General features: G+C 24.2%; 1 protein-coding gene across 4 annotated transcripts in view; it reads left to right on the forward strand.

The window, feature by feature from the left end:
* Positions 1–616: 616 nt before the first annotated feature.
* Positions 617–23587, forward strand: part of LOC101235859 (serine/threonine-protein phosphatase 4 regulatory subunit 4) — a 71624-nt gene continuing 48653 nt past the window's right edge. For 3 of the 4 annotated variants that reach the window (XM_065800314.1, XM_065800315.1, XM_065800316.1), the window contains exons 1-3: positions 617–754; positions 942–1015; positions 9829–10079. In XM_065800314.1, coding sequence (XP_065656386.1) covers positions 653–754; positions 942–1015; positions 9829–10079 — 427 coding nt within the window. In that variant the 5' untranslated portion in view covers positions 617–652. The remainder of the gene's footprint in view (positions 755–941; positions 1016–9828; positions 10080–23587) is intronic. The other variant, XM_065800318.1, reaches the window with a different exon arrangement.

The raw sequence follows: 23587 nt of genomic DNA on the forward strand, positions 1-23587 counted from the left end.
TATAATTTAAAGCTATCGCTGCTTAATTTTATATAAATGTATATCACAAAGATATTGAATAAACTTTAAGTTGCACACATGAATGTTATATATTGATTGTTTAAATCACCAAAAACTCATGTCCACTTTTGAAAACCTGTTTCAAAAAAAGAGGTTTTCAAAAGTATATTCTTTGTTAATTAACTATTTATAAGTTATTTCAGAAGATGAGTTAAAATGATAATTTGTTTATTAATAATATCATTAATTATTTATTTTCAATATTGTTTATGGCCAAAATGTGTAACTGTCAAATATGGATATAATTCTTTTGTGATTTAAACCATCAATATAGGCTGCTATATATATATATATATATATATATATATATATATATATATATATATATATATATATATATATATATATATATATATATATATATATATATAATTTTTAAGTTATAAATTGAAAATTAGACATCAATCTGGCCAAAAATGTGTTAGTACAAATACATAAAAAATAATTATTTAAATTTATAATTAGAATTTAAATGCCTTCTGTTAAGATGAAAATTAAAACTGTTATTTAACCTCTAAATTTTATACAACCTTTAAACAAGAAAAAAAATCTATTCTTTAGGTTATTTTAAATGTCAACAACTAATGATTAGATGGCTTGGGAAGATGCTTTTCACCAGCAAATAATTGAATTATCTCTCTCCGAAAATGTGGAAAATCTAAGAGATGAAAGAACTATAAAACATAATAAAGTTGTAAGAAAAGTTTTACTAATTTTCCAACTTCTCAAAAACAAAATCAGTTTAAATCTAATTGATTTTTTTTTCATTTAAGTTATAGATTAAAAGCATTAAAATTGGTGTTTTATATAATTTGATTACATTTTTTAAAAAAAATATTGTTTTGTTAAAATTTTTTTATAAGGTAAATAATTTATTTCAGACAAAAGAAGAAATAGAAAGATTAACTGTTGATGAAAATTTAAAGCCAACCCAGCGTGTAATTTATATTTTAAAGTAATAAAATAACCTTTTTTTTTTAAAATTTGTGTCAAATATGTGTAAATATATTTTTGAGGTAATTCCGCATCAAATCACCCAAAATTTAGGAGATTTTGAACCATGGGTCCTCTAATTTTTTAAAAACTTCTTTGGCTGATACATGTTAAAAAGGAAACACATAAAATTTCAGCTAAAAATGTTGAGCGGTTGACAAGATACTGCCATTTTAATATTGACCTGGTTTCCCAAAATGACCTGGCGGCTTTCATAACATTCTGAAAAAACATTTTTCTTAAAAAAATAAGAAATAAAAATGGCAAAAATATGAAAATAAACACATATAATGCTTTTTTGATGCTGAATTTAATAAATGTACTTAAAATGCTGAAATGTAAAAGGAACATGCTTAAAAGTTAATAAAACAACTAGTTTCTATAAACCAACTTTAGGGCCCAATATCTCAAAACACCCCTATCTAAATATTTTTTTTTTTTTGCTGTTAATATTTTCAGCTGCTTATAATCTTACTAGGCACAAAAAATCTAACTGGAAAAAAAAACTGAAACATATAGAACTTTAATTTATAGTTTAATTTATAATTTAAAGATATATCAAATTTTCAATAAATGATTTAAAATATTAAATTTAGTTTATAGACTCCTTAAAAGAAAAAAACAAAACAATTTTGTTATATTTAAGGAAGTCTTTATTATATGATAACTTAGTTGTTTGATCTTAACAACTGAAAAAAAACATCCTGTTTTGTTTTTATATAAAAACTGACTAAGTGTGATATTAAAGTGCATTTGTTTTTAAAATTTTGACAACTATGGCTTGTAAAAGTTTATAAAAACTAGTTTATAAAAAGTTTAGTTATAGAACAACATTTATTGGTAAAATTTTACTTAAATTTAAACAATTAACAATTTGATATATATATTGTATATATATAAATATATCTATAAAGAAAATTAACAATATCTTTCAGTGCAAAAAATTATACAACAGAAAGATTCTGAAAAGGTTTGAATTATTTCTATATTAAAAACTTTTTTTTTTTTACTGAAAATTAAATAGGAAAGAGTTCTCTTTTTTTTAGGAAATGCATTCATACTAAGTAATTTATCTTAAGATGTGTTCTATTGCCTTAATGACATCAGATGCATGCAATGAAGAAAAAATAACTATATCGTTACGCTGTAATATTGAACTATTAAACTTAACAATATTATGTGAAAGACATACTTCAAAATATTTGAAAATGTATCCTATATGGCAGAAAGCATGTTGCGATCCATTCAATAAACATACAAAGAAAATCACAAGTAAGTAGATTTAGAATTTTAATATTTTAATATATATACTTTTTTAGTTTGTATTTTCCAAAACATAAACAATGTTTTAAACAATTGTGCAGATAAGCTTTATACAATTCGATTACTTTTAGGAAATCTTAGAGTAGTTATGATAAATAAGTCACAATTCACAATGAAAAGTAGTTTGAATATTGCTCCTGGGAAGAAACTTTGCCAACCTTGTAAGCAAAAGATTGCCAGAAAAGAAGATCTTAAAGAAGAGAAGCAAAGTCAGGGTGAACAAAATTCTATGTTCTGACAAAAGGACTATTGTTCAACTTCTAACACTTGCACCCCCAAGTTGGTCGATATTAAAAGTACAAAATAACTTTGCAGTTACAGAATACTAAGCAAAGATGGCTAGGTAAATTTTTAATAAAAAGGGATTGTTAGCTCTCTCCATTGTATAAAGGTCAAGTCCTACACAAAGAAATAGAAGGTTCTGTTAAATTGTTCTATGAATCGAGTGATTTATGTAGAACTATGCCTGGAAAAAAAGATTATGTTAGCATTCAAAAGACTGTCCATAAACAAAAAAAACTGCTTTTGTGTAATTTAAAGGAACAATATGTATTATACAAAGAAAACATTCCAGAATTACAAACAAAATTACTGAAAATTTGCTTCACTTAGACCAAAGTGGTGCATTTGCCAGGTGCAAGTGGTACACATTCTGTTTGTGTTTGATCTTACCACCAAAATGCCATATTGCTAGTAGATGCCTTAAATATTGAACTAAAGTATTAGGATTTACTTTCGAAAACTGTTTGCTCAGTAGAAAACAAGGAATGCATGCTTGCACAGTGTGATAATTCTTCTGGTAAAGAACCCCTCACCAAATATTTATATGAGATTTTTGGAGAATACGAAGACGGTTTTGAGATACATTACAAACAATGGCAAACTACTGATCGTGCACCACTATTGAGTTTAACAGCAGATGTTCTGACGTTTGTTGAACTATTAGTATCTTGCTTTGAAAAGCTACAAAAAAGAAGTGAAGAGCAAAAAGAAAGGTACACTGGTGTAATAGCTCTACCCGGTACTCGTAGCTTTTATCAATTTATACATCTTAGAGATAACAGGTTTGGGGCAAAGTGGTGTAGTACAGAAACTAATTATACAATAATCCACAATCTTAAAAATAAACAAGATATATTTTAACTTGATACTGTCACTTTAGGAGGTTATGTAGCTATGATGATAAGTGGTGGATTGGCATTGTAACTGAAACCAACCTAGAAGAAGTTAATGCTAAAGTTAAGTTTCTTTACCCAAAAGGTCCATCAATCTGTTTTAACTGGCCTGAAAGAGACGACTACTATTTTATTCCCAACATCAACATATTGAAAAAGCTATCTGTTCCACAAGCTTGCTCTAGTTCCGAAAACTGTTCCGGTAGAAACTATGTATTTGAAAATGCTGAAATACATATTATTACAAAATGGCAACAATATTGTGAACTATTAAAAACGCAGTCAAAATAACTTACATTTTCGATACTTTTAAAATCTTGTATATTTAAGTAACTTTTTAAATTACGATTTTTATTTTATTTACAAATATTTTTTGGGAATTTCTTGAAAAAAGTGATATATCTTTGAAATTAAAGTTTAATATGTTTCAGTTTTTTTTCCAGTTAGATTTTTGTGCCTAGTAAGATTATAAGCAACTGAAAATACTAACAGCAAAAAAAAAAAAAAATTTTGATGGGGGTGTTTTGAGATATTGGGTCCTAAAGTTGTTTTATAGAAAAAAGTTGTTTTATTAACTTTTAAGCATGTTGCTTTAACATCTCAGCAAGTACATTTATTGAACTAAGCATCAAAAAAACATTATATGTTTATTTTCATATTTTTGCCATTTTTATTTCTTATTTTTTTTAAGAAAAATATTTTTTCAGAATGTTATGAAAACCGGGTCATTTTGGGAAACCAGGTCAATATTAAAGTTGCAGTATCTTGTCTACCGCTCAACATTTTGAGCTGAAATTTTGCATGCAATATTTTTTTATAATTAAGAATAATGTGTCAAAATATAACACAAAAAGAAGACACATGGTTCAATGGACTGGGTGATTTGATGTGGAATTACCCTTTGTTTAGTTTAATATTTTGAATTTATTTTTCACAGTTATAGTATTATATCTTTTATTATTATATTGACTCTATGGAATTCGGGCATTTAAACAGTTCTTTGTCTAAAATAGTGATAAGCGTGTAGAAAATCACTATGATTAGTTAAATTGTTTGAAAAGTTGCCCTGATTACTCCAAGAAACTTATTATATAGCTAACTAATTTATAGATAATATAAAAAACTATATATAAAAAACAATACATAAAATAAAATGGACAATTAAAAAGCAAGTTAATAGGTTTCTATTTTATACAAAATAAAACATTTATTACTTAAATATAATATAATAAAATAAATTACTAAAATAAATATAATAAGGATATTTCTTCAAAAATCTAATTATATTTTAATTAAAAAGTGAACATTTAGCAGAATTTGATTTTTTTAAATTTACTTTGAATATAAATCAAGTAATTTGTGGTAGAAATAATAAAAATAAAAGTGAAATAATTCTTCTGATTTTTTTAAACAGTAGTTTCTGAATATTTATACAAGTTGAGTTTGAATTAATAAAAAATTACTTATCAATTTTTTTGTAATTTTACAGTGTTTCATCAATAATGACTCATCAGAAATGAATGATCAAATTAATAAATTTCTATTTATACAAAAAATTAAATTATAGGAAGTCATAAATTTCAAAACTACTGTAATATTTTAAACATTTGTGGAATATGTTGACACTACTATTAATAGAATTTTTTTGGAATTACTTCTGCTTTTTTGTTTTTGTTTTAAAATTTTTCAAAAAGGAATAGGTTATTATTATTTTTTGAGCTCACTTATTTTTATAGTTTTTTAAAGAAAACTTATTTTCATGCCTGCATTTAGAAATCAATTTGATTTTTTATTTAATAAACATTCTTGTTTGCATGTGTAATCATTTCAAACTTTTCTTGTAGACATATGCATTTTTCTTTTAATATTAAATCCAGGTGCTGTTTTAAGGATTGACCAATTCAATATAAAGTCATCTATTTTTTTATCTGTCAGTTTCGATATGTATTTTGACTGCATGGTATCTTTTGAATACTTTTTATTTTTAAAAAATTGCTTATGATTGGCAAAACGTTTGTTCCATTCACCCTCTGTTAAGCCAATATATTGTTTATTAAGTAAATTTTTAGAGGAAAAAAAACTTATATATAACACGTTAATTGATAAACATTTTCCACTCATTGGGCTATTGTTTTTTTGTTTACAACTATAATTTCCTGTTTTTTGTTTACAATTATGGTTTGTTTTTTTTATCTAGAAGTTTCTTTTTTGTTTAACAAAGGATTATTATGACCATTTATAATTCCTTCCATATTTTTTATTTAACAAAAGATTATTATGACCATTTATAATTCTTTCCATATTTTTTGTGCAACTAATTAACTTTAATTTCATTTTAAAATTTTATGTAATTTATTAGAGAGCTGGAAAATATTTATACACCAATTTTAAAATTTTTATATCAATTTTAAAATTTGTTAGAGGGCAGAAAGTATTTATCCACCAATTTTAAAACACTTTTCCTATGTTAGTGGAAATATTTTTGCTATATAGAAGTTTAAAATTTTAAAATTTTTATTAGGATGGCATCTAGAGGAATTGAATACATTTTTATCAAAGAAGTTTTGGTTTAGTCTGTTATTAATTGAAAATTGGGGTTTGTTTTAGAATTTGGGTTGGATGGTTTGAGTTAATATTATGCAATAATTTATCATTTGGATTTTTGAAAGCCTTATATGAATTTTCAGAGAGGTTTAATGTGACATCAGGAAAATTCACAATTTTTAAATTTATTTTTATTTTGATTTGAAAGCCATTCTTTTTTAAAAATGTTATAGTATCTTATCTAATTTTATCAAGCTCTTGACCAGATTTTTTACACATTACTATTAAATCATCGCGATAAAAAGCTTTTAAAAGTTTTTAGACATTTTCTGGTCTTCTAAATTAATTAATTTTTTAAATCATAAAGTTTAAATTTTATGATAAATATATATATATATATATAAAATCAGGCTTGGATAGGAAGAGCGTGCGATCAAACGCTATTGCTGACCACGCAAATGATGTTTTGTTGTTGACAACTTGACCAAAAACTAAAAAAACTAAAGAAAAAAGAAAACAATTCCTTATAAATAAGAAAATATATAAGCTTTAAAATAAAATTTTAAAAATTCAAACTCCAAGCAAAATTACTTCTTGTTATGTTTTTAATTGTGTTTGAAATAAATTACTTTAAAACTTATCTTTTGAAACTTTTTATTAAAGTTATGCAAAACTCTTTTACTAATTGCTTCTAATGATTGTTAATGAATGAACAAATTTTATTTTAATTGTTAAATAGTGTTATATATTATTTTTAGATTGTAAAAACATTAATTTTTTTCACAAAGTCGCAAAAAAAAAAAAAATTCATAGTCTTTTTAAAATATTAATTTTTAATCATTTCATTAGAAATTAAGTTTAAACAAAAAACTACTTTTAAACAATTCTTTGTAAGAATAGAAACAAAAAAATAAAGCAATTAAATCATTTCATTGCAAGGAGAAGATTTTAATTTAAATTATTCATAATTTAAAGTAACTTAAAAAAATAATCTTCTAAAAGATTTTTAGAAAGACATGGAAAAATAGTTTCAAATGTTTAAATTTATCATTAAAAATACATGCCTACTAAAAATATTTAAATATAATATTAAATTTACAATGTGTTAATTTTAAAACTAAAGTTAATCTTTTATTTTATTTATAGACTTCGCGTAAAATAAAAACTTTAGATCAACGGTTAAAAGTTATTTGTAATGATTTTTTTATTGCATTTAAATTAAAGCATTAAAACAGCCGTGGTCAAATTGTAAAGAAAAAAAATAAGCGTGGTCCTGTCCAAGCCTGATAATATATAGATATATATTTTTTTCTTGCTTGTTCAACTTTAATTTTTACCATAAAATTATTAAAAAAATTTATGATTAAAAAAAAAAAATTTAGAAGACCAGATAAAGTTGAAAAAACTTTAAAAAGTTTTTTTTAATTGATAGATTGGCTTCCCAAACCAAAACCCTCTGTGAATGTAGCTGCACTGCTTGCATGTTCTACTATTTGTCAGCTGATGTAGCAGCAATCCTTTCATATTCTACCTATTTGTCAGTCAATGTAGCAGCATACCTTATATGTTTTATTAATTTGTCAGTCAATGTAGTAGCACTCCTTGCATGTTCAGCCTATTTTTTTAAATTAATGTATTTTACCTCTTCAAAGTCAAGAATGCCTCCTACAGTAGAGGAAGTGGTTACAATCCTTTTTCAACTCTTTAAATCTGAAAAATGAACCTTGACAAACAAGTCTGCAATGGGGAGAAACAAGTTGAGAAATATTTGTCAGTTGATGTAGCAGCACTCCTCGTATGTTCTAACATGTTTTTCCATAAAAATAAAATCATTGAGAGTCTATAAAGTTGTGTTTTTGTGTTTTTTAAAAAAATGATGTATTTTAATTGGTTTCCCCAAATTAATATAATGGTCTTTACATAAAGTGTACCTTATTTATAGCTTTTGCTATAGGAATATATATATATATATATTTGTATATGCAATGGAGTTGCTGCTACATTGACTAATGGTTTAGGTTGTAACAAATAAAATTTTTAAAAAATGTTTCATTTTTTCAAAATTTTTTTCTTTTTTTTTTCTTCTTGCAAAAAGCCATATGGATTTAGGTCCGTATAAAAAGTCAGCATATGCATATCTTTATATGCATACGCTATAATATATATATATATTTATATATATATATATATATATATATATATATATATATATATATATATATACACATATATATATACACACACATATATATATATATATATATATATATATATATATATATATTTATAATTAACTTTTTACCTAAATTCACATCACACCTAAATAACACGAAGTTTAAAAACATTATTTATAATAAAGAATAACAGTTTAAATTGAAACAGTTTAAATTTAATTTGGAATTTCATTTAATGTGAATGAAATATGTATATTTTAAATAAATTGAAACTCCTAAGTAACTTTTAGTACTAGATTAGGAAAAAAAACCTCAACATAATAAATTTTTTGGTATTAACTCATTTTCTTAGTTTCTTATATAATAAAAAATGTGTACTATGCCTAACTTGTTCACCGCACAGTAACCTTGTTCAATAAAATTAATGTTTTGGAGTTTAAGATTGAGAGTTGCGAATAAAAGGGGAAAAAATAAAGAAAATAATTTTTTCACAGCATAATGTCTTGCTAAAATGATAAGTATAATATATTATAATAAATAATATAGATATATATATATATATATATATATATATATATATATATATATATATATATATATATATATATATATATATATATATGTATATATATATATATATATATATATATATATGTATATATATATATATATATATATAAATTAGTAAAAAACACTTATCTAACTTTTTTCTTCAACTTGTAATTTCACCATTGCTGGATCATCAGGAAGAGTTTCTCTTCAAGTTGAAGAAAAAAGTTAGATAATTGTTTTTTTATATTTTTTATATATATATATATTTTTTTTTTTATATATATATAATATATAATATATATATATATATATATAATATATAATATATATATATATATATATCTGTATATATATATCTGTATATATATATATATATATATATATATATATATATATATATATATATATATATATATATATATATATATATATATATATATATATATATATATATGTATGTATATATATCTGTATATATATATATATATATATATATATATATGTATATATATATGTATATATATATGTATATATATATATCTGTATCTCAGATGACAAAGGTTGGCTGTCCAGTTTTTTGTGAAAATGAGTTATGTATGAGATCTTTTTAGTTTTTTCAGTATTTACACAGAGGTATAAAGACTGTTGTCCTACGACAATGTGAAACAAAGTTAGGTCAATATGAAAGGTCAATATAAAATTATATTTAGTATACTAAGTATAATTTTTAATTCTAATTATATTAAGTTAGGTCAATATAAAATTATATTTTATGTGCCTTAATACAAATTAAATAAAACACAAAAAAAATTACATAAATTTAATCATCAAGAATAGGCCAATAAAAGCTAATTATTTTACTATTTCTTCTCCCCTAAACAATTTTTAAAATGTGACAACCGACCTTTGACTTCTGAGGTCTGTACCTACATTTTTATTTTTATAGACAATTAGGTCTATATATACATATATGTATATATAGACCTAATTATGTGTATTTTTTCTAGAAATGGGCAGGATATTCAAAAAATTAGTACCATTGATTCACTGGATGTTATCTTAAAAGATGAACCTCCAGATTGTTACAAAGACATTTTACCTCTTATAAAAGATGCTATGATTATACGATTACGTGAAATTCAGATAGCAGGTGCTACTGTTTTGTGGAGGTTACTAAAGAAACATTTGTTGGACAGCAAAAAGTTTTTTACAATTTTTTTAGACCACATTTTAGCAGAATTATTATCTTGGGATATAGGTCTGTTTTATTTTTTTAAAATAAAATTTATTCAAGTCAGAAACTGACATTTTAGAGAAGAAAAAAAAGCATACATACATACATACACATTAGCATTGCTTTTTAAATGGAAAATTATATATATATATATATATATATATATATATATATATATATATATATATATATATATATATATATATATATGTATATATATATATATATATTTTCTTTTGCTGTTAAAGATGGCTCTGGTATATTTTGCACACTTTAATTTTAAGTAAAATGCCTACTCAAATCAAGACAGTTATTTTAGAAAAACAATAAAATACAAAACATATTAAATAAAACTAATTTTTTTGCTGCAATAAATATCCTTTGTATTTGTGTGTATGTATGTATGTATGTATGTATGTATGTATGTATGTATGTATGTATGTATGTATGTATGTATGTATGTATGTATGTATGTATGTATGTATGTATGTATGTATGTATGTATTTATTTCCCTAAATGATAGACTGCTGCCTTAACCAAACCCTCAGTCAATATAGCAGCACTCTGTTGCGAGTCAGGCTATAAGATAGTCAATGTAGTAACACTCCATTGCAAGTCAGGCTATAAGATAGTCGATGTAGCAACACTCCCTAGTAGCAGCAGGCTAAAAGATAGTTGATATAGTAACACTCCACGCATGCTTAAAAAAAATGTTTTTAAAAAACAAAAACAAAATCACTATTATTTAAAAAACTTTCTAGTCATTATTATTGCAGTTTTTTAAAAAATAATAAATTTTAATGTACTTCGGCATTATTTTAATTGCGTTGACTTTTAGACGGCATAAAAATGTAGCTTATTTGCTGAGGTCCTGTAATTGTTGTTAAAAAAGACTTTATATACCATAAAAGTCTCTTTTGACTACGAGATAAGGATATATATATATATATATATATATATATATATATATATATATATATATATATATATATATATATATATATATAATAATATATATATATATATTATTATCATTATTATTATTCATGAATATTTATACAGGATAGGCTTATCAATATTAAATACTGCTTTCCATAAATGTCCTGGTAAAATCAACAAACAATTAACAATAAGAGCAACAAAAAAAGTAAAATATTGAAGGAAAAAAAAAATCATTTAAAAAAATAAAAACCTTAAAAAAAAATAAAGTATTAAGTATTAGAAATGAACAGTATAAAAAGAAAATATTAAAAAGTTAATTCAACTTTATATTTTATAATGAGCTTTAATAAGTTTTTTTAACAAGCTGTAATTGTCAACCGATCAAATTGAAATCGGAAGGTCGTTGTATATTTTCGCACCCATAAAATAAAATCCCTTTCTTTCAAATTCTAATTTGACTTTTGGGAGCTTTATCAAGCAACATTGGTTTTATTATGAATATTTACAATAAAGTTGTTATTAAAATTAGAATAAATCGATTTATATATATATACATATATATATATTTATATATATATATATATATATATATAGCGGATACAAAAACTACTCCCTCAAATATCAGATCAAACAAAAAATATCCCAGAAAAATCGTAAACGCAATATCATATGGTTCAACCCCCCATTTAATAAAAACGTCTCCACAAATGTTGCAAAAATGTTCTTGTATTTACTAGAAAAAAACTTCCCTAAGACACAAAAACTTCACAAAATCTTAAACAGAAACACTGTAAAGGTAAGCTACAGTTGCACTGAAAATATAGAAAAAATTATAAAAAACCACAACAAAAAAATTATCTTCCCTAGAATTGAAAATAATGATCCAAAATGCAACTGTCGAAACAAAGCAGAATGCCCCCTGAATGGTAAGTGCAAATCAACAAATATTATATATAAATGCATCATCGCAGCAAAAAACCAACCCAGCAAAGTTTATATAGGATTAACGGAAGGTGAGTGGAAAACCAGATACAACAACCACAAGTCATCATTCAACAATATTAAATACAAAAATTCGACCGCCCTATCAAACTATGTCTGGGGTTTAAAAAACAATTTTAATGAAACCCCTATGCTAACATGGTCTATTCTCAAATCAGTACCCCCCTACTCAAATATTTCCAAAAGATGCCCACTATGTCTGTATGAGAAATTTACTATTATGTCATATCCAAAACCTGAAGAACTGTTAAATAAGAGAACCGAAATTATATCAAAGTGCCGCCACAAAAATAAATTCTTATTAAAAGATTACAAAGCTCGCTACAAACCTGACTAACAACTATAAATAAAAATAACTATACTAATCTGCTCCATATATCTCTAGGCTAACTAATAAATTACTCACATACACAGCTTTTGTAATATATTTCATAATATTATGTATATTTTTATATCAATTTTAATTCTTATTTTCTTATTTTTATTTTATTATTTTTTAATACACAAATAATACACATTAAGACATAAAAAATATTTTAAACAACATTAAACATATAACTATTTCACAATTATTAACCAACTATAAACAAATTAATAATATTATTAACCTAACTACTAATCAATTTCCGTCCCGTAACAATCTAAAATACAAATGTAAACCGTAACGTCCACTAAACAAATCGTAGCAAAATTAAACTTTTACTACTTGCCTGATGGTTGTGATAACACATGAAACTCAGAGTTGCAATATTAAATTATATTATAAACATTAGCATTTAGCTAATTCCTGGTACTGCGGGTAACAGTAACATATATATTATATAGCTCTAGTTTATCTATTGAGCACTCTTTCAAGTATACAATATTATACATGATAATATAAAGATATTTTCTTTATTCATATATATACACTTACGTATATATATATATATATATATATATATATATATATATATATATATATATATATATATATATATATATATATATATATATATATATATATATATATATATATATATATATATATATATATATATAGAACTCTTATATGTTGTCCGAAAGTTTTTTCCATATTTTGTTGACAAAAAGTAAAAATTAAAATGCAGGAATGGAATTTTTTTTTTTCTTAATTGATAGACTGCCTGCCCCAACCAAACCCTCAGTCGATGTAGCAGCACTCCCTTGCGAGTCAGGCTAAAAGATAGTAGATGTAGCAGCACTCCGTTGCGAGTCAGGCTATTTGTCAGTCGATGTAGCAGCACTCTCTTGCAAGTCAGGCTATAAGATAGTCGATGTAGCAACACTCCGCGCATGATTTACAGTAAAAAAAATAAAAATAAAAACATTGTTTATATTGTTAAAAACATTCAGAATGTTTTAAAAACATTTAGAATGTTTTTAAAAACATTCTGGTCAATTAAATTTACGTTTTTGTGGTTTTTTTAAAAAACGATTAATTTGTAATTAAATTAATGGTTTTGACTTTCGTCCAACACGCAAATGTTGGACGAAAGTCAAAAGTAATTAAAAGTGACGTATGTGTTGGCGTAAGAATCACTTTTTTCCTTCCGTGCTTCCCAAATGCAACAAACTATAGAACTATATATATATATACATATACAGGAGGGGGTGAATTAATTATAAACATCACTTATCTAGTTATCTCTTCAACTTTAAGGACAGAAGAAAGTTTTTTGGTGAGTTCTAAAAGAAGAAACTTAAAGTTTGAACAAACTTAAACAAATCTTAAAGTTGAAGAGAAAATTAGGTAAGTGGTATTTATTTACCTTTTTTTTTGTTAAATATTATTATTATTACTAATTTTTTTATAGATATTATAGTTTTTATTAATAACAATAATAATAATAACAGAAGTAATTATGACAATCATAATACTAAAAACGATAATTACAACAACAATATAGCATTAATTATAGTAACAATAATACTAACAACATGTGGGTTCATATTAATATATATATATATATATATATATATATATATATATATATATATATATGTACACATATATATATATATATATATATATATATATATATATATATATATATATATATATATATATATATATATATATATATATATATATGTATATATATTTATATTGTATGAGTTAAATATCTTATTATATAAAATCTTTATTGAAGATATTATTTAAAATTGAATTATTTATTTTCACATAGCTGTGACTGAAAGAATTTCGTTAATTCCTCTTACACAATTTTCTGTCAAGTCAAATATAGATACACACATATTGGTTTGTGTATCAAATCTCTAACAATATTCAGTTAGCACTTATATGAATACCTATAGAGATAAGATTGTTCTATTATTAATTTTCTGCTTTGTCTATAACAAAAATAAGGTAAGAAATGTCCCAATCCTGCTCATCATTGTTTTTAAATTGTTGAAATATGATATTATTTTCATTCCTGTCATCTTCTGTGATAATTTCAAAACACTTTAGATTAACACAGTTACATGGTATTCCTGTTGCATGATTTTTCAATCATAGATCTTGTTACATGATTTTTCAATCATAGATCTTGTTACATGATTTTTCAATCATCTTGAGCAAATTCCCTCTTTCCTCTTTTTACTGATTTTGTTAAAAATATTTTCATGTGAATGTAATGTTGTTTACATCATCTGACATATTTTTTTATTGAATAAAGCTAGTCATGTGACTTATTCTTTTATTATCATTGGTTTAGTTATAAATAACTTGGACAATGTGTTTTTAACCCCCTAAACATTGGAAAACAGTAGTTGCAAATTTGGTTTTTTTTTTGTAATGACCAGAAAACCTTATAACATAGTTTTTTGAATATGAATTTTTAAATTAAAATAGCTTAGTACTAAATTACTATTATAAAAAGATCTAAAACTTTAAATTTTCAAAAATATTGGACATCTGCAGTTTTAACCATGTGGTCTTCATATGTTAGTAAATAAACATGAAATCTAGGTCATATGCACAAGATTACAGGTTTAAGATACAGCTGAGTATACATCATTAATTGTTAAATAAATTTTTTTTTTGTACAACCTCTTATGTGTGATTTTTACATAGCAACACCCTTAAAGTTAAAGGAAAATTATAAATAAAAAAAGTTTAAGCATTTTTTTGTTCTGCATTTTTTTTTCATTTTTGTTGCTAAAAATGCTTTCTACTAACTCCAAAGTCATGTTTCGAAACCTCATTTTGGATTGAATGTTTAGAATAAAGTAAAACAATTTTATTGTATGAATACATGTTTAAAAACCCTAACAAGTACATGTCAGTTATAATAAGTGCATTTCAATAATTATTAGCAAAAATAAAGGTTAACTTGTGATTGTAATTTTTAATCCTTTATGGTTTAAAAAAAGTTGTGTATAAATATACAAATTTATTATTTAGAGTAGACTATAATTTAATTATATAAAAATTTCAAAGAAAAATTGCATTTTGATAGTGATTTAAAGTTATTACATTTAGCAAAGTTGGTTTTTGAATTAGTAGAAAAAAATGCGGCTTATTAATAAATTTTGGAATGTGCCCCTATTTTAAATCTGCATTAATTTCTGAAGTTCAGCTCTCAATCTTTGTTGTCTCTTATGATGTGTTTATGAATTGTATACTTCAAAGAGGAATAGATGGATGTTCTAATTCCTTATTGAAATGAGTCCTTATGTGTCCTTAAAACTCATTATTTGGACCTAAAATATAATGACTTAATGCTGAAAACTTAATCACAAAAATATATAAGGCATTAAAGGAATTATTAACAAAAAAATTGCTACAGCTCTCCATAGATAGACCAAATAGCAACTGGAATGATCTAGACCTTTTTAATAACCAACATTTTAGCTCTAAGTTACCATTGTACTTGATATTAAAAGTTGCAGGTTGCATATGATTCACGTTGCATTTGCTTTTGGTGTTAAATTGATACCAAGGAACTAAGATAAGATCCAAAAGTCAATGCGACAAATCTTTTGTGATTCACCTGTTAGAATGAATCTCAATGTAAAGGAAAACTGTTTTAAAGAGTTTACATTGAGGTAATAGTATTATAAAAACATTTTTAGATTTTTAATGTGTATAGTGTATATATGGGTTGTAAGCTATCACTTTATATGTTAAAACTCTATAACTATTATGCCCTCAACTTTCCACTTCCCATTGATATGCACACCAGGGAGCATATTCAGCAAACTTTTTTTTTGCGTAAGTATTCACCAAGCTGAAATGGTATTCACCAAACTTTTTTAAAATTTGCTTAGCTCAATTTAAGCAAGAAAAGTTACATTAGCCATGAGCTGCCTTAACTTTGGCATAACGTTAAAATCACTAGATATTAGAAATGGTGTAATATTAATATGATTCATATATAGCTATATTGTCAGATTGATATAGAATCTTATTATAATGTATACAATTTATATATGTAAATTGTATATATTATAATAAAGTTAACAATAATCATAGATATTAACACAAATATAAATGCATCTCAATAATTTAACTTCTTATTAACTTAAAAACATCTTAATAATTAAGATGTTATATTATTATAAATCATAGTAATAAAACATCGTATATTATAATAAAATTATAATATTGTTATATTTTTGTATAATATTATCAAGTTGTTATGTTATAATAATAATATAACAGCATGAAATATGATCTTAGTATATTTAAATTATATGCATTATGATGTGATATTATTAATAAATATTGGTATAACATCTTAATGACAATCATTAAGATGTTAAATTAATAGTTAATTTAAACTTAATGTATTTCAGTTATTAAATGTTGTCATATTGTTAATATAACACAACATCTTATATAAATAATAGTAACATAATTATATAAAATAAGATATTATAGTATATTATATATTATTTATAGTATAAAGTATATATTGTATATTTTAAAAGATGCTATACTGTTATGATGCAGTTATGATTTTGGTAAAATATTGAATTATTGAATTATTATATTAACAAAAAAGCAACTATATCTTTATAAATATTAACAAAACACTTTATATATTAACAAAAAAACAGCTATATCTTTATAAATATTTTATTTTGCAATTTTTTTAAAACGGTACGTATCTCATTAAGTGTAACAATCATAGTTCATTTAGTTGTTTTAATAGCTTTATTTAGTATTAGTCAAAAAGGAAATTGGTTAAGATCTAATCTGGCGTTAGGCACAACATGTTGCTTTAAATGATTACTCTAATGTAGAATGTGTTTACTAATTTCATTTGTCTAAAAATAAATTTAGATATTATCAACACATTAACAATGATTTGTCACCAATCATATCGAAAAACAACCTATTTTCTTCAGAAGCAAAAATGCTAATATCAATGAGAGGCTTTTATTAAAGTAAATGGGAGTTTTCAAAGAGAAATTGGTAAAATTATTAATAAATTCAAAAAAAATTAGCAACAAAGGAATAATGTTTTGATCATCAATTATTAAATATTTTTAATGGACTGTTACAAATGAATTTTAAAAGAGTTAATTTATAGACTACTTACTTAAAAATAGCTTTTTTCCTTTCATAGAGATTTTGTCAAAAATCCTGGATAAAGAATTTTTTTTCTAGTTCTGAATTAAAAAAGACATTAATGTATAATCCTAATGCAGGTTTCCTTTTTGCCTGTTAACAGTCATGATTACATTAATCAGCGAACTACACCAGAGAAAATCTGAAAAATCACACAAAACTACACCAGAGAAAATTAAAAAATCAGTCATGATTACAATTAATCAGCCAACTACATCAGAGAAAATACATTTCAATAAAGTTCACCTTCATGTAGATAGTGATGTGGAGTAATACTTTGGTCATCTCAAAAACCATCGGATGTTACATGAGATATGGAGCACTTCAGTGCTCCTAACATATGCTCACCTGAACTATGTACTGTAAACTATATATTTAACGTGTAATTTACTGGAAAACCTTTGCAATTGCTTAGGAGTTGAAATTCCTGATGACATAAACTATAAGGAAAAATTATGAAGTGCTAAATTAACACAAGTCAACCAATTCGACTTGGCATTGTAGAAAGAACACTAATTAAAACTATTTTTTGCAAATCGAAGGCGATAATATACTGTTGAATGCTACATAGGCAAATGTTACAAGGACTTTTGACGTTTTATATATATATATGACTTGTTTAGACATTATGCAAACTCCAAACTTGTTCATGCTATGTCAAATTAATATACAAGTTTTTAATTGTTTTTTAAATAAACAATGTTTACATGATATTTATGATAAAAGAAAATGAAAGTTTTTACAGCAAGATTAATTGTATATTAAACAATTGTCAAAAATTACCTGCCCTTAATAACCTCTTTGTAGATTTATCAATTCTGAACCCCTGTCTTCCCTTTTTCTACCTAAAATTATTTTTCTAATTTTTATGATAATATTTTTTACTAAATAAATATTCAGTAAAAAATATTTATTTACTTTTTATAGCAGAGTTTTATAAAAATATTATTGTCATTTTATTAGGTTGTAAAAAATATTAATTAGTGATAATCCCTAATTTAAGTTTGTTAGAAATTTTATGAATTCAATTCTCGAAAATTTTTTTATAAAATTACAAAAACTTACTGTTGAGTTTTTGTAATTTTATAAAACAACTTGATTGTTGTTTTTTTTGTGCAAAATACCAAATAGTTTCAAAAACAACCCTGAATGTATGGTTTCTGTAACCTTAGTTGAGTTACGCAAGAGTTATGAAAGTTTGGTGAATACACACCCAGCAATTGATACTTAAAATTTAAACAGATCTATCATTAATTCAAAGTTTATTTATTACTTTCTATTAGATTCTGTCCAACACGCTGTATTGAGGATGACGCAGTTACTGATAGAGCCTTTTTAAGGAAATGTTGTTAAGGTCCTTTTATACTGGTAAAGTCTTAGCAAAAGCCAAAGGCCCGATTGTAAATGGTATGATATACTGGTAAGTCATCATACAAGAAAAGTTGGAACTAACATTTTGAATTATTAAGGAATGTCTGTATCCTAGTTTTTACTTTATTATATAGTCATTGTGCTGTTAAGCAACGTTTTAGTGTCATCAAAGACTTTTTTATTGAGAACATGCATCAAACTTTTTGGATTAGTCATGACTATGTAACCACAACAAAATGAAAACTTATCACCAAAAAAAATATTGGTGTAAGAATAAGAAAGAAAAATATTAAATCGTGTATTGTTACCCTAAATGAAGAACTTGAATATTTTAGCAGAAGAATCTAATTTCATGGATTTGTTGGGTAAAGCCAATTTTTTTTTTTTTTTTAAGATCTTTGCTTCCTACAAGGCTGCAAGCAACCACTATTAGAGTTGGAAGTTATTGGAAGAGAAAATATGAAGTCTACAAAACATAATAATGATTAAAAGACGACTTGAAAGATTGCAAATTATATGAATCAGGAAAAGAAGATGAAAGCAGCAAACTCCAAAAAACTGCTATATCGAGAAAAAAAATTAGACAAAAAAGAATTTTTGGAGCACTTAGCAATAGTCACAGTAAAATGATGAGACTTAATTGAATAATGAAAAACACAAGAATGAATTTTAGTAGATGGCACAAAAAACACTAGCTCTTGAGAGCAGTGCCCATTATAGTATTTACAGAAAAGAGAAAGAGAAGCATTATTACGAAGATATGACAATGGTTGATAGTTGGCTGCAAGAGCAGGTCCAACCATGTTTACAATGTATTTTTGCACCTTATGTAAAAGAAAAAGGACATCATTTAAAGGTTGTTCCAGATATGGCAACAGTATTCCATACAAGGATGGATTTGAGATTTATGGAGATAAAAAATAGTATCCGGAGTAAAAAAGTGGCAAGCATGATAAAGAGATGCAACTTTAGCAGATACTAATTTTGCAATGGATTTTATATATGGTTTTCAAGAAAGATCAGAAGTAAGAGTTAGTCCTAGAAGATGAAGGCTAGATGACTCATCGAGTTTATTACCATTTTTAAATATAGGAAGATCTCAATTATTGCAACATGATTAGCTGAAAAAAGTAGAGTTTTATCTGAGTTAAAGTTTATCAGCCTTTGAAAGCCCCATGCTATAGCAGAAGTGAGATCCTCAAGCTCAAAAACCCCCTCCAAGCAATCAGAGCTTTTTATCAAGACAAGACTAAATGGTAGTATCATCAGTGAACAATGCAACCTTAGCAAAAGAAAAGCAAACTTTAATTAAACAGGTGGATAATGCTATTAAAATCAGAGACAGATCTAAAAGTTAATTGGCTTGATTAGGATTTATTCTTATAGTTTGTTTTGTTTAATATTTTATATTAAAAGCATGTATACTCATTTAAGTCATTTCATATCATGGAAGTAAGTTTTATTCTTATTGTAGTAAAGGAGTTTTTTTGTACATATTTTCATCATACATATTTTTGCTCAAAATTTTGAAATGTATCACTTTAGCCATTCAAACAAAAGATTCATTAATTCTTGCACAAATTATAGTTTTTAGTTATTTGTTAAATAGAAACCTGAAATTTTTAAAGTAAAGTCATGTTAGCCATTATACTCTGTATCATGTGCTGTTATATGTTTGTTCATAAATTTATCTAATAAAGATTTTGCTTATTATTTAGTTTTATAAAGTTTTTACATATTTTTGCATATATATTTTTTTGAAATTATATATGCATTTTCTTGCAAAATATTAAAAAGCGTAATATTTAATAAAGAGAGTTAGGGTGAAACACTTAGTGCTTGCCATGCGCTCTTGTTGGTACTTGGTCTCTAAAAAGATCATGTACCTTTATTTTTAAAGTTACAATCATCAAACTTTTGTCAAACATCTTTTTTAATTATTTCTGAAAAAAACTCAGTTTTTTTCAGAAATAATTTTGGAATTTTTTTGCAATTAGTTTTTGGTCTTCATATTTTTTTAGTGACAAAGCATCAACAGCACATGGCAAGAACTAGATATTTCACCCTAATAATTTATCATGAAAATTTAGGAAGAGTCATGAAGAAGTCATAGAATTTCATTTTCAAATTTGAGTGACCACCCTTTACTAGTTATTGAGTTTCCTAATATAAAGCAAAATGTTATATTTTTAACTGACATATCTAGAGATTTCCTACTATTAGACATATCTAGAGATTTCCTACTATTTAATTAATAGATAATTAGACATATTAATTTAATTAATAGATATTGAGACATATCTAGAGATTTCCTACTATTTAATTAATAGATAATTAGATATCCATTGTTATTAAACAGTATTGAACTGTATTAATATTTTATTTTTTGCAGTATAGAACTTCCATAAATTGGGTATTCTAAAAACTATAATATATATATATATATATATATATATATATATATATATATATATATATATATATATATATATATATATATATATATAAATGTTTAGTCAAAAATTTTTTTAACAAATATGAGTAAAAGTTCCAGGTAACAAAAGAATAGTTATTCAAACTAAGATGAGACTAACACAGAAGGCCTTTCTATATAATCTTCAGCTGTGTATGAGCTTTACAAAACTATAAAAAACTCTTTATATTGAACTTCCTATAAAAAGTTTAAAAAGGAAGTAATTAAAATTTATATAAAAACTATAATTAACAAAAATATAGTATAACTTGATTCTTGTTGGTAAGGAAATTTTAAAAGTAATGTGAAAATAATTACTTTCTGTTTATATGTTCATTGTGTCATGTCCCTGTTTATGTAGGTGAGCTTCATAAATAAGAAGTAAATCATCATTTGAGAGTTTTAACATTGGAAATAATTTAAAAAAAGGTTCATTTTTATGGCAATTGAAAACATGCTGATCAAATTTATCTGAACCAATACCTGTTCTGCATGTGTAGATGTGTAGATTAGTTCTTAACCTTAGGTTATTAGTTTTACCAATGTATCTTGTTTTTCCATCACATCCATTACATGGTAGAAAATAAATATTTTTTGAATTACATGACGTTGAAGTTTTAATGTACCATACTTTACCAGATGATGTGGTAAATGGTTAACAAACTGAAGATACATAGTACATAACTTACAACGTTTTAATACATATTTTAAAACCTTGCATTCATCGTTAATAAAAACTGGTTTCTTATTAAAGCTTGATGTACTTATGCATCTCAAAATATTTTTTGGTTAACGTTGTGACAGTACAGTAGAAGTGTTTTCAAAAACTGATTTTAATTTATTGTCTAAAACAGACAGTTTAAAAATGCCATGTAGAGTAGTTAACAAATTTTCAAAATTATTATTTGCAAAATTTGTAGTTACAAAAGGTATAATTTTTTTTTTTTTTTTTTTGAGGTGCTGGTCCCTGTAGTCGAGCTTTAAAAATTCCATTATTAATGATTTTCACTGAGTTTTTGCATCAAACTAAAAATTGTTTTAGTTGTTGAAGTCTGATTTCCATTTTTGTTGGATTAGATACAAAACAAATGATCCGTTTAGCTAATGTAAAAGGTGTATTTTCCTTTGGGTGTTTAGGGTGATGGCTATTTTAATTTAGGTCATGGGAATTTGCAGGTTTATATAAAATATCTGTTTCAATAATGTTGTTATTATGTAGAATATGTTATGTCTAAAAATGTAGAAAATGTTATGTCTAAAAAGTTTAAAAATTGGTACTGTGTGGTTTTCGTATACGGAATTTTAGATTGTTCTTCTATATATTTGATATCAAGGTGTAAAGAATTGAGACATTTTAACAGCAAATTAACATTAATTGATTTTAATAAAGCAACAAAACAATAAACATATAAACAGAAAGTAATTATTTTCACATTACTTTTAAAATTTCCTTACCAACAAGAATCAAGTTATACTATATTTTTGTTAATTATAGTTTTTTATATAAACCTTTTATAGGAAGTTCAATATAAAGAGTTTTTTTTATAATTTTGTAAAGCTCATACACAGCTAAAGATTATATATGAAAGGCCTTGTGTGTTAGAGAAAAATTTAAAATATTTGTCAAAATTTAACTACAAAATATATTTTACTCATCTTAGTTTGAATACTTTTTCTTTTGATACCTGAAACTTTTGCTATATATATATATATATATATACATATATATATATATATATATATATATATATATATATATATATATATATATATATATATATATATATATATATATATATATATATATATATATATATATAAATTAGTAGAAAACACTTATCTAACTTTTTTCTTCTACTTGAAGTTTCACCATTGCTGGATCATCAGGAAGAGTAATGGTGAAACTTCAAGTAGAAGAAAAAGTTAGATAAGTGTTTTTTACTAATTTATTATTGCTCTGTTCTTTAAGAACATTGAGCACTCTATTTGGAAAATACAATAACATAATTTACATATATATATATATATATATATATATATATATATATATATATATATATATATATATATATATATATATATATATATATATTGCCAAATGATCTGTTAAGTACAATTGAAATAAATATTTGAATACATAGTTG

Source organism: Hydra vulgaris, chromosome 06 (assembly GCF_038396675.1).
Source record: "Hydra vulgaris chromosome 06, alternate assembly HydraT2T_AEP".
In the NCBI taxonomy this organism is placed as follows: Eukaryota; Metazoa; Cnidaria; class Hydrozoa; order Anthoathecata; family Hydridae; genus Hydra; species Hydra vulgaris.